Here is a 13429-nt window from a genome sequence, read left to right as displayed (position 1 = left end):
AAAGTATTGTAATTACATTACTTTGATGCTGTAAAAGGAACCTTATAAAATTTGAAATTGTTACATAAAGCTTTCACTGGAAGTGGCTGAAAAACTCTAGCTGTGTTATATATATATATATATATATATATATATATATATATATATATATATATATATATATATTTATTTATTTATAGCCCATTGGCTCTATCACTTTCTCCACTCAACCAATAGCAGGTGTGTGGTAAGCACACCCCGGTGTCCTTGTCCTGTGGCTGCCGTCTAATTGGATGCTGCACACTGGTAGTGATGTGGAGAGACCCTGCCCCTTATGATTGTAAAGTGCTTTGGGTGTGTAGCCGTACATCAGGGGTGGCCAACCCTATTCCTGGAGAGCCACCTTCCTGCAGATTTCAGTTGCTACCCATATCAAACACACCTGAACCAATTAATTAGGACCTGAACACCACGGCATAATTACAGGCAGGTGTGTTTGATATGGGTTGCAACAGAAATCTGCCGGAAGGTGGCTCTCCAGGAACGGGGTTGGCCTCCTCTGCCCTACATGATAAATGTGCTATATAAATACACATTACATAGGCTGAAGTAGGGCTGGGCTGATAAAACGATATTATATCAAATCGTGATGAAATTTATGTCAATAACAATGATCAGCTCTGGACTCTTATACTCTATATCAGGGGTCACCAATCTCGTTCCTGGAGGTCCGGTGCGTGGCAGGTTTTAGTTCCAACTTGCTTCAACACCTCTGCCTGGGTGTTTCAAGTAGTAAAGCTGCGGTCACACTGGGCTTTTCCTCCCACAGACTTCCATTCATACGCACGCGAATGCGTCAGACTGGAACCGCAGGGTAATGCGTCAAGTTTTGCAGGTTGCAGTGATGCAAAGTTCAAGCTTGGTGAACTCTGACCTGCGAAATCGCATCACTTGACTGCGTGAGAAGAATCGAGGATCAAAACATGACATCTCTGGACAGAAATTTAAAACATGGAGCAATCGCTCGCTTTTAAAAATGTCTAATAAGCTTGTTTATTCCCGCCCCTTTTCGCAGCGCTGCACGTATGAATTTCGCATGCTCAAACTCTAATGTAACCGCAGCTTAAGACCTTGATTAGCTTGTTCAGGTGTGTTTGATTAGGGTTGGAGGTAAAATCTGCAGGACACCGGCCCTCCAGGAACAAGTTTGGTGATTCCTGCTCTATATGATCTAAGAGCCAATCACACAGCAGAAATGTGCAACAATGAGAATCTAGAAATGTGTTTATATTAGAGATGTACCAAATGTTTGACAGCTGAAAATGTATCGGTCGAAAACTTATGCCATTTAATGGATCCTGTTTTTTTGTGGCGTCAGTTATTGTTGGGGTACTCTTTCAAATCTGGATACATTAACAACTTGTATCGGAATATATATCATTATCATTCAATATGGACAATAATTATCGAGTTTGCATTTTTGCCCTATATTAATGTTCAAAAAGAGTGAGAAGAGCATTATACTGTTCATTCAGTCACCCAATGTGATAAATTGCCCTGCAGATCAGGAATGTATGAAAGAAAGACACACGGAGACGATGTTGTTGTTTTTTTATGCTTTTATTTTACCGATTAAAAGAAAATGCATTCGTTCAACATTAATTCAAATCAACATTCGGCTGGTTTACCCAATATCTGTCAGTTAAGTTTTTTCCAAAGGTTTTCCTTCTTTTATCGTGGAACCTCGAGATCACTTTTTTTCTCATTAAAATCTTCCCACCTGGCATGTTCACACCTGTGCCAGAGTACTTCCTGTTTGCAGATGTACATATAAAATCCAATGCTGTGTGCTCACCGGAGACAAAAAAGTAGACAGAACACACCTGCCCAAATATTAAACATTTAAGATGGTAAAACCATTTTTGCAAAACAACAACGCTTATAAACTTTTTTTTTTATCTCAATGTTCATAAATAGAACCCGGACACGTGTTGCATAAAAGTATATACGTTGATATATGTATATATACGCATATGCAGGTTTATGTTGTCATCATATTTAACTCCCCGTTAAGTTTATAAGATAGCAGCGTGGTCTTAGCACTGCTGGTGCCCCATGATGGCCCCTTCTTTATTGCAAACTGTCCTGATTTTAAACAAATGCACAACATTCGTACCACTTATAACTGGGGCCTTCTGGCCAGTCTCATAGAGACCATGTCTGTAACCCACGGTCGCCCCTGAAACTTAGTTGGCTTCCGAAGAATCAAGATCTTAAAACAATAATAATAACAATAATAAGGCCAAGTTTCATTGCAAGTTAGGTTGTTTCCGTTTGAGTGACAGAAAACGAAAAAAAAAAAGCCAAAGAAAACAAAACAAGTTAAGAGCCGTTGGATCGTATGCATTCCTTTTGCATAGTTTTCTCTCTATTTTTGACGATAAAGTCCGAGATTGGACCTGCATTGGAAACTCGGACTGTTAGTTTTAACCGAAGGCTGGCGTGAGGTTGATCATCGGTAAGGTAGCTCTCGGAAAAAAAAAAAAGCTGTAAAACGCTGACCTTCTCAGATGGGGTCATAGCAGCCCTCGTTCTCCTTACTACGAGATTGTGAAATGCATATAATGTTGTTGTTGTTGTTTCGGGAAAACAAAACAGAAATTAAAAGAAAGAAACTGGGATCCGACTGAGTTGTAACAACCGACTGGCCGAATCGATCGAGATTAAAAACCTACATGGCTCAAGAATTTCATAGCAGGACCAGTCGAACGCTGATTCCAGGATCCCACCCCTTGCCCCGACCAAACAGAAAAGAAGAAGAGTAAAAAAATAAATCATTTCATGCAGACATTTGGCCATTTTAGTTTGTTTTTAACTCCCCAGTGGAATGTTCCTAACACGTCTCATAGCAGCTTATAGGTCTGATAGAACCAACCTTGATTTTCAATAGTTAAATTACATTCACTCTTCACAGTGAAACAGGTGCATTGTAAGAGAGATCTAACGTTATTATGTTGACCAAAGCCACAGCACAGCTGCGGACCACCGCTCAAGTCCAACCACCCCTCCGTTAGTACATTTATCTAATAGTAGTTGTCGTAATACGATAGTAGTAGTACATCTCGGCCCATCAGCCATTGGCCCTGCCCTCTGCCAGCATGCGGGCACTTTCGAAAGTTTGAAAGAGAGTCGTATCACCGTTATCTTTGGCAGCTGACGCAGATGATGCGCTGACAGAAGTTCAATCCAGTGATTTTGTCGAGAAGATTCTTCATTAATGCAAACTTTCATGGTGAGAGGCCTGAGCTATTGGACTCGTTTAGTTTCCTCCACACGTCTAACAATAACCCTGAGAATGGCTGTATCCTGTTCACTGCTGAGGAAGTGGTACGCTTTATTCTGAACACACACCTCCTTCTCTGATGTATGCACTTTATCAACGATAACACGACACATTCGCATGCACACGTAAGATTGCAAAGAAAAACGAGAAACACTGATGGTTTTTGTCTTTGTAACGCTTCGTCGACCAGGAACGTACGAATGACATGGGTTTGAAATGAAAGCTATTGTGGGTTTTAGGCACGGTATGAATGCTTTCGCCATTTGTAACGCGTCATACGCTGTCGTTCTACGTCAACTCTAGTCCTTCAGGAAAAACCAACGTACAAGCTCCGAATTAAGAACACACTCGTTTTGTTTTTTTGGTGCTGGTACTAAGTAGAACGTTTCTAAATCAACAAAAAAGAGAGAATAAACACAGAATCCCACTACTGGCACACGTTTAAGAGCATTCCGACATGTTCAATACAGCAAGTTTGGCACCAATGTCAACGCACCTGAAAACAGCACATTTAATCTGTTGGTTAATCAAAAAGGGAGCAAGTTTTACAGATCTGACGCCGCCCTTTTTGCGTTCTGTGCCACCAACTACGGAAACCTGCCGTTTTCACCAATGTTGACATGGGTACCACAATAGGTTGTAAACTTGTCAACATTTAGTCAAGCTGGAACTCTGCTTCGCATTTCTAAGGTGTCAAATCACGTCAACCCTTCGTGCACGTGCCAAGAGTTGTTCGACCTCATTGGTTAACTGCTTCAAATCTTTTTTGGACCACAGATAATAATAAATCCTCACAAGATCATAAGGTCACCCCTCACTTGATAAGCTTGCATATAGAGATCGTTTTCATGCTGCAAAGGTTTGCTTTGGCTATTTTTGTCATAAGCGCAGATCTTCCGAAAAAGATTGGGGCGATGGCTTCCGTTTCGAACCTGGTTTGGCTTCGGGTAGTCGATACCGCCAAATTACAGGAAGTTCTGAGGCCTGACAGAGTAACAGTTAACGAGGCAACTTAACGGTTTTAAAAAGCACTCCGCTCTTTGACGATTCACTTCGTTGTTCGAGCACGTGAAATAAAGATATGCTCAAGAAAGAGGGGATTCTGCAGAGCAAAAAGCGCTGCCGCTTTTTATAAGAAGGCTTTAGTTTGACATTCACTTATTTCAGCTACGCAAGCAACCACAACTTCCTTTGACTGACTCTTTTTCTTAAAAAAATAAAGCAAACAGACAATATGTAAAATCAAAGAACAACACACGAGAACTTCAAAATGCTAAACTATGGATAATCAGACACAGGAAGAAAATAAAAACCGGCAACTTCTAAAGCGCATTCTTTTGGAAGAGCTCCAAAAACCTTGCCCATCGAGCACGCCAACCCTTTGAACGAAGCTTCAACAAAAGCTTTCAACTGGAAAAGTACCGCAAGTGCAGGAATCCTGAGATATGGAACAAGCAAACGTCTGTCTGTCTCCCGCCATCTAATGTTTTAACAGATGAAATAATAAACCCCATGGCCCAGATTCAATCGCGTTCGGCTTTCGATTACAAGCCTTCGTTTTCCAGCTGACGCACTTCGCGATTGGATCCGAGGCCAGAAACGCATTGATGATGAAGAAGTAAGGGGAGAGTTCAAGGCAACTGTGACTCAAGAAGAACAATTAAAACTGAAGGAAAAGCTGATTGTTTTCACTCTCGCCAAAATATCATAACCGTCATCTTCATCTTCCTTGTCATGTAACTTTTGCCTACCTGAGACAGACGGGAAGGAGTTTTTAAAACAAAACAAAAAAACAGTAACAAGAAAACAAGAACAAAACACCTATGGCTGGGCCCAGATATTGTGCTGCAGGGCGGTCAGCATGCAGGTGTCAAACACCAGACTGAAAACCTCTACGATTGGTTTCACCAGCAGAGGTGCGTCTACTTCCAGGTTGAGAAAAACCAGCGGGATCTACGTCCCGAACACGTCGTTTCCACTAATCCTCACTTCTGAATAACAATCACACACTGATGAACAAAGAGGAAGGGTCGTAACTGCTGTGGATCAGCCCTGCCCCTTGGCTGGAAGACTAATCTCCCTATAAAAAGGTCAACGGTGAACGTGGGATTTCGTCCTTGCAGAAGCCAAAGAGGATCAACTGAGAGTTTGAGGTAACTCCACGCTTTCTAAGGGGGAAACCAACAAACAGACAAAAGCGAGAGAATGAACAACTCACTGTACAAGCTAGCAGTATAAAAGCCCCTCTCTACCATTCACTCAATTAGCTACTAAACCAATAGCCAACTATATTTTCCTAGTAATAAGCAGGATATATAGATATAGATATAAATATAGAGCTAATACTGATTAAACACAGCACATACAAAGGATTAAATTCACACTACAAAAACAAAAAAACAAAATCAGAAAGTAATGAAAGGGGGAGGAAATAAAATGAGAAGGGCCCATTTAGTGAAAGATCACCAAGCACAGGGTTAGAGAGGGCGTTTGGTGCGTCTACATGCCCGCGCTGAAACTCTGCATCTCGCGGTGGAAGTGCTGAGTGGGTTCGTTCAGAACTACGCTGTTGTCCATGGAGGGATGCCAGACGCGGCCCAGACCCAGAGACACCTCCTTGACTAGATTGTGGACAGGGTCGCCCTCGATGTACACCGACTGGTCCGGGTCAAAATCAATGCTCTCTTCGGACACCTCCAGGACTTTTAGGTTGGACCCACGCAGACGAGAGATGGCCACTAGGTTGTGGGACCACACCGTGTAGCCTGTGAGGAAAGAGAAATTCATTACCTGTGTTGCACAATGTTTTAAATCGAGGAGTCAAGTTTTTTTATTTGTTGCTCGGAGGGGGGTTGGACTAAAGGTTGATTTATACTTCTGCGTCAAACGCACGGGTATGCTATGGCGTTGACGCATCGCCCTTCGCCGTGGCCGTCGGCGTCACTGACGTGCACCTCTCAAAAAAATTTAACAACCCGTCGCAACGACGCTTAGCGCAAGCTCTGTGATTGGTCGGCTTGGTAGCACTGACGAGTCTGGGCGGGACCGAGAGCCGCGCGAATGGCGCGAGCCCAATGGAGCGATTGTTTACAAGTGTGGAGTCCGGAGAAGGAGCTCCGGATGGAAAGTTTTGTTTTGTGTTTACCTCATAGTTAAAGTTGTTGCACGTCCGCCCGTTCCAGCCTCAAAATGAGCGAGTTTGAGCCACTTGTACATCCAGGAAGTGTTCAGGAAAAGCAAAACAGCAGCGAAGAAATTCGACACAGAGGAACATTAACACCTCACTGCCAACTAGCGTTTCGGAAGTGTTAATGCAGACCAACAGAGACAGCGCGCAGAAGTATAAATGCACAGCTACGGGCGTTGCATGCGCCGATGGTTACGCCGGTCACTTGACGCAGAAGTATAAACCAGGCATTAAGGGAGGTTGTCCCATGTTCATTAAAAAAAAACAAGTAATCAAATGTCCCCTTACCGTGAATGATCAAGACCGCGAGGTGCAGACAGCGCCAAGTAAGCAGAACCAGCGGGTCCTCGTTACGGTTGACGCTGAGGTCTGGAAATCCAGCATCATCCCTCATCAGGATAAAGTGTGTGAGGGTTTTGTGGTACTGCTGCGAGATAAGCTCAATGACACCATCCGTCACCAATGTGCTGTAGCTATCCAGGTGGATCCGTTCCAGGGGAACGCTAGGCTTCAGCACGCGCAGAAGATCCTGGCTGTGCACGTCCATTCCCATGATGTAGACACGCAGGTTGGTGCTGCGGCGGACCAGTGCTTTCCAGTCATCCTCAGCCGCAGTCCCGTCCAAAGGCTTGACATCCAGAGCAGCACCGTTAAGCAGGAGGGAGAGGCGGTGGAGTGGCGCTCGGTCACCGCAAGCCAGGAGACGGCACATGTCTGAGGTGAAGTCGCAGAAGTCTAAAGACAGAGAGTGCAGGTGAGCGAGGCGCTCCAGCTCCAGGGTGGAGATCAGGCTGGGCAGCTGGTTGTCTATCAAGCTGAGGTGCTGCAGGGAGCTGCTGCTGGGGTTGGAGAGGGAGGCCAGAGAGCAGGGAGTCACCACACCCAGCATGAACGCACACGACAGCCACTTCATCTGCCGGCTGTTGGACAGGATCTCTTCGAAGAGTTGCTGGATCCTAGAATAATCAGACCAAGATGTACACATTATAATTCGAAAAACTAAGGAGATGGTTATTGATTTTAGAGAGACAGCACAAAGCAAAACTCATCCCACATTAATTAATGGGGAGCTCATTCAGTCAGTAACAAATTATAAATATCTGGGTGTGATGTTGGACAAACTTAAAAGGGACGAATGGACAGAGTTAAAGAGTATTGAGAGTTTATGCAAAGAAAAAATATCAAATAAGGCTCGCATGATTGTCAACGATGAGGCATCCTTTATCATACACCTTTAAACTGTTACCATCAGGTTGTCGATATTATAATGCCAGATGCGCAAGAAATAGGTCAAAAGCCCTCAAGCAATTACGTTTTTTAAATCCTCCTCTCATAGTGGCAGCTGATGGCCAGTAGACTGTATATTTCTTTAGAGTAGTTATACCATGGTACTTTGAGTTTTGTAAAAAAAAAAAAAAAAAAAAAAAAAAAAAAAAAAGATTGATTTATTTATATAAATGTCAAATGTGAAATTGAAAGAAGTCTTGGTGGGTGTATAAATAAAATATTAATCTAATATCTTGGGCGGGCGAGGCAGTGGCGCAGTAGGTAGTGCTGTCGCCTCACAGCAAGAAGATCGCTGGGTCGCTGGTTCGAACCTCGGCGAAGATGGCGTTTCTGTGTGGAGTTTGCATGTTCTCCCTGCCTTCGTGTGGGTTTCCTCCAGGTGCTCCGGTTTCCCCCACAATCCAAAGACATGCAGTACAGGTGAATTGGGTAGGCTAAATTGTCCGTAGTGTATGAGTGTATGAGTGTGTGTGTGTGTGAGTGTGTGTGAATGTGTGTGTGTGGATGTTTCCCAGAGATGGGTTGCAGCTGGAAGGGTATCCGCTGCGTAAAAACTTGCTGGATAATTTGGCGGTTCATTCCGCTGTGGCGACCCCGGATTAATAAAGGGACTAAGCCGACAAAAAAATTAATGAATGAATAATATCTTGGGCTGTTTTTCGTGCGAGTTTTGAACAGCATTTAGGCTGGAAAAAGTTGGCTGTATCTGGCAACACTGCTCCCAGCATTAGTATTTATTTTCAGCTCATGGTTTAGCTAATAGCACCTACTGAAAAGGTGGGCATGAAAATAGCAAAGGCCTCAGATTTGGATAAACAACCCATGCATACAGAACATACATGGTTGGCAAAGAAAACTAATTTAATTAATTGCACTTCCCTGCTATATGGATATTGCAAATACGCTTATCGCAATAATTTTTTTGATGTTGTGCAGCCCCAGAAACAAGTATTCTAAAGTTACCCAGATGGTCTACTATTTCAGGTAGAGTCTAAAGTTTAATTATGCTAATATTGTCCACAATGCATTTGATGTTAATTTGATTAGAAGTACAAATACAAGCAAAAAGTGTCAAACATGGCAAATGTGTAAGACAGTTAAGTAGAGAGGGCATGAGTAAAGATATTTGAATGACTCTCTTCATTAACGTCTAACCATCTGGAATATGTTTATTTCTTGTTATCCGCTGTATATTTCATCCGCAACAACACCGTGGACTTAGAAAGATGTGTTCGGTCATTGACTTAAATAATTATGCAAAAACCTGAGAATATTTGTTCTGATTACCTTGATGCTGCATCTCCAATATGGTAAGAAATTAAATATGAAATTTATGTGGATGATGTGACAAGATGATTGACAGGGTATGAGGCAAATAACCGACATAACAATCCATTAATGAGGAAGTAGTATGTCCCAAATCTAGCATACTCTTCTGTTCCACACTCAAACTTATATACTTATGGGAAGTGATGTGAGGAAATGCATCACAAACATGGCATAAGATGGTAATCTGCTAATGTGGGTGAAAGGTAAACGTACTCTTTCATTTTCTTGCCCCCTTGGTCGACCTGGCTGAGGTAAGTGCTGTCCAAAATGCCATCTTCATGTAGAATACATGTGTCCCCATACAGACTCAGCTTGTGGAGGTTTCTGAAGAGGAAAAAGGGAATATATCAGTCTTGCAAAACTAAAGGAAGTCTACTGATTAACATCCTATTCTCAAATCTATACAAGTGAGAATGAAGGAATCACTTTAAAAACATGGCAAGTTTAAAAGTTAATTTTCCTTATTTTTAATGATGATTGTTTTTTTAATGATTTATGATATTATTCAGAAATGATGGTTCTGTGAAAATATAGAAATAACCACATTAAATGGTTAAATCCTACAAAGTGCCGACCAACTATCTCTCACTACACCAGAAAGACAATAATCAGCTCTTTTTCTCCATTCTTTACACTTTTCAAACTAAAGCCTATTGTTTAAACTGCAAGTGCTGCGCTAGGTGTCCTTCTAGTGCTTTACTGTTGTGCAGAAATAGAACAGTAGGCTACAATCAGCATCAGGAAACATCTATGAAGGCTGAAGAGTATGAAGCACAAAAGCAGGTCTTGTTTAAACATTTTTAGTTAGTTAGAATGTTAACAATCCAGTAAGGCTTGTGGGAGGTTAGCCAGCAGTTTTAACACTGACTACTTAGAAAAACTAGTGTCCATTTGTGTTACAAGTGCTTGTTTTTCCCGTGACATTGGCCAGAATATTATCAAATGAACTAGCAAATATTAGACACAACTATCATTTGTTACTAGCCAACAGTAATTCAATGGAGTCAAGCTGACAACGTTACTTTGCCACTGAATATCAATCTACCCATCGATCACCTCATCTTAATAACTACCTACCATCCATCTACTTGCATAACAATCCACATATCTACTGACTAACCAACCATCCATTCCGCTATATTCATCACCTTATTCACCAACCCACCTAAATATCTATTTACTCAACTATCCAACTAACTACCCGGATTTATTCCGTTCTGCCATCAATCCATCCATCCATCCATCAATCATTCACCCCTCTGCTAGATAGATCTGCCCATTTACATAACATTTCTTACTATTCACATTTTAATTCTTAGTTAGAGTGTTAAACACAACTATAAATAAGCCCGTAAGCAACTCTAATAACTATATTTGTACTTGTAAATATTTTTGTATTAATAACTGCATTAATAATTATAATATATTATTAAAATGTAACAACTTGGACGACCGTTCATGCATACATTTATTTACCTATCAATCTATATACCCACCCATGCATATTTCACCCTTTCCATCTACCTGCCTACACATCCATCTATCTATCTATCCATCCATCTATTTATCTGTCTATTAACCCAGAGATAGATTTGCCCATCTACCTAACAATTCTTACTATTCACATTTTCTTATTAGAGGCAACTATAAAAAAAAATAAGCCCGTAAGCAATACTAATAACTATATTTGTACTTGTAAATATATTTGTATTTGTAACTGCATTAATAATTATAATTTAATAAAAAAGTAACAACTTGGACGACCATTCATACATACATACATACATACACACATACATACATACATACAAACATTTATTTATTTATTTACCTATCAATCTATATACCTACCCATACGTACATCACCTTACCCACTACCTGCCTATCTATCTATCTATCTATCTATCTATCTATCTATCTATCTATCTATCCATCCATCCATCTCCATTTCAATCAACCACCTATCACACCATCCTTCAACCTAGCCATCCATCTATTAGCTGTCAATCTACCCATCAATCAATCAGTCTATTCACCTCTCTGCTAGATAGATCTAACCACATTAACATTTTTCTAATCTTATTAGTTAGATTTTAAATGCAACTATAAATTAGCATTTTTAACCAACTACATATGGCAAGCAATTATAAAATAACCTAATTTAAAAAAAAGTCATCAGTAAGACCTGGTACAGTTTAAATATAAAACAATAGGTGGTAGAAGCTACACAAGCTGTATACTAAATGTTGAAATATATACCAGTAACTTATTACACATTGGAAGATAAACAAAAACTTTAAACCATATGAATGCATAATAGTTGACAGAGAAAACTTTATAATCTTAACATCTAAACACAACTCAATGGATCATCAGTGGAAAAGTTGCTTGTCACTAATGAGTCGACAACTAACGTTAGTACTAGTAAGCATCTAATAAATAAGCACTGGTAACGCTGAGACAGCTACACGTCACTTCAGGTTTGTCTACTAATGTGCAAACAGCAATATTTCTTATAAGCAACAAAAATATCAACTGGTTATGAGGTGATCTTGCAGTTCTGTTATGCACAAAAGCAGGCAGCCATGCGATGCTTCAGACACGAGCGTTACGTAATGCGCAGGGTTTGTTTATGGCTGCTGGTGCTGATTAAATGTAAGCAAAGCAAAGCAGCCAGAAACGGAGGTGTAACGTCAACAACACCGACGCATGCAAAATCGATTCCCAGCTTCATATAGCTAACGTTAGTTACCTGTTATTACGCAGACTGCCGAGCACACACAACACCTGATCCAAATATGTCACCATCGCATCTTTGGCGAACTGCGGGTCGCTCTCGACGGCGTCCACTCCGTGCTGCAGCGGGCTTAAGTAGCCGTTCACCGGGGCGAACTCCAGCTGCAGCTCCCGCACGAATGAACCAAATTTGCGCATGAGGAACTCCAACCGCGGGGTTTGGTCGGATCCAGAGCCGCCGCCGTTGGTTCCCCCGCCGATGCGCAGCTTGAGCTCCGTCCACAGCGCAGGGTAGAAGAGACACTCCCTCCAGCGGGTGCATACGGCCGAGGCCCGGAGCTTGTCTCGGTCTGACAGGAAGGAGAATATGTGAACGATAAGCTCGCTGGGTAACGCCAAGGCTCCGACGCTACTGCACAGAGCCATGGCAGGAGGCTGGGAAAGATGCAATGAAGATTAATTAAAAACGTTAACCGTTACACAACTCCGTGCCTCTCCTCTTCTCCTCTCCGCCCTGCTTACTGCGCTGAGTGAAAACAAACAACTGCGCGATCATGGGCTTTGCTTTCAATACTATTGGACTAGTCCACTTTCATCAAACTAATAGGGGGCAGCTGGGAATTTGTCAGGACGTTATAATGTACGTGCTGAACGACATTGAGATGTGAATTAATTATATTGAAGCGTACATGCTGTCCGATAAAAAAGCTAAAGTGAGATACGGTGTATTTCGTGTATTATTGTTTCAGGCAATTAGGTGGTGGCGTTGGTTCGCTCCGAAAATGCCTTATTTTTGCCATACACCGAGCAGTAGAACGATGGCGCTCGAGTGCACTTGAAAATGGGTGACCCTGGACCACAACACCAATGATCTGTACATTTTTTGAGATTTTAGCATGATCTGAAACCAGGATAAATAAGCTTTCATTGATGAATACTTCGTTAGGATATTATAATACGAGTTTTATCTATCTTCTATCTATCTGTCTAGCCCTTTCACAATGTAGATTGTCAAAGCAGCTTAACAAAGAAGTTCCAGTAAATTAAAACTGTCAGTCGAGTTTTCAGAGTTGAAGCTCAATAAATAAATACAACGCTTCAAATAAGCTTTCAGTGATGTATACTTCGTTAGGATATGATAAAAAAAATCTAAATATTGATAAATCACCTTTACATATGTCCAAATTACATTCTTATAAATGCACATTACTAATAAAAAAAAACTTTTAAATATTTGTGGAAGTAGATTTACTATTTATAAGTCTACAACTATTCTAATAATTCTGGGCATACATTAAAAATTGAGGATTTTGATCCATACAGTGTATTTTGGCCCATTGACACATGCATGCAACATAAGCCAGATTTTGTGGTCCAGGATCACATAAAGCAGTGGTTCTCAAACTTTTTTCATCAAGTACCACCTCAGAAAAAATTGTCTCTCTGAGTACCACCAAAATGAGCAGTATTGAAATACAGTAGCAGGCCCAGTAAAGCAGCTGCACAGTTAAAAAAACGTGGCATATTACCTCAGAAACATTGGCTATATGTCATATATGGCATATTAT

General features: G+C 41.2%; 1 protein-coding gene across 2 annotated transcripts; it reads right to left on the bottom strand.

The window, feature by feature from the left end:
- Positions 1-2410: 2410 nt before the first annotated feature.
- fbxo33 (F-box protein 33) lies at positions 2411-12436 on the bottom strand. Of its 2 annotated transcripts, XM_087290158.1 has the most exons (5): positions 12336-12436; positions 11878-12211; positions 9339-9449; positions 6798-7465; positions 2411-6087 (listed from the first exon to the last, which is right to left on the bottom strand). In XM_087290158.1, the coding sequence occupies exons 1-5, from the start codon at positions 12415-12417 to the stop codon at positions 5822-5824; spliced, it is 1461 nt and encodes a 486-aa protein (XP_087146284.1). In that variant the 5' UTR covers positions 12418-12436; the 3' UTR covers positions 2411-5821. The 2 variants fall into 2 exon arrangements, with proteins under 2 accessions (XP_087146284.1, XP_087146285.1); XM_087290159.1 differs by having other exon boundaries at positions 11878-12403.
- Between the last annotated feature and the right edge of the window lie 993 nt (positions 12437-13429).

This window comes from Danio rerio, chromosome 17, assembly GCF_052040795.2.
Source record: "Danio rerio strain M-AB ecotype USA chromosome 17, GRCz13ab, whole genome shotgun sequence".
Classification (NCBI taxonomy): domain Eukaryota; kingdom Metazoa; phylum Chordata; class Actinopteri; order Cypriniformes; family Danionidae; genus Danio; species Danio rerio.
Note: the sequence above shows the minus strand (reverse complement) of the source record. Positions and strands in the feature narration are given on the sequence as shown.

What these genes read in the sequence shown, in the direction of transcription:
- fbxo33 (XM_087290158.1), bottom strand. Translation starts at nt 12,417, where the DNA reads ATGATCGCGCAGTTGTTTGTTTTCACTCAGCGCAGTAAGCAGGGCGGA. An exon ending in AGGCACGGAGTTGTGTAACG is followed by an intron (nt 12,212 to 12,335) that starts GTTAACGTTTTT and finishes CCTTCCTGTCAG; the next exon opens with ACCGAGACAAGCTCCGGGCC. An exon ending in CGCGGTCTTGATCATTCACG is followed by an intron (nt 6,088 to 6,797) that starts GTAAGGGGACAT and finishes CTTTCCTCACAG; the next exon opens with GCTACACGGTGTGGTCCCAC.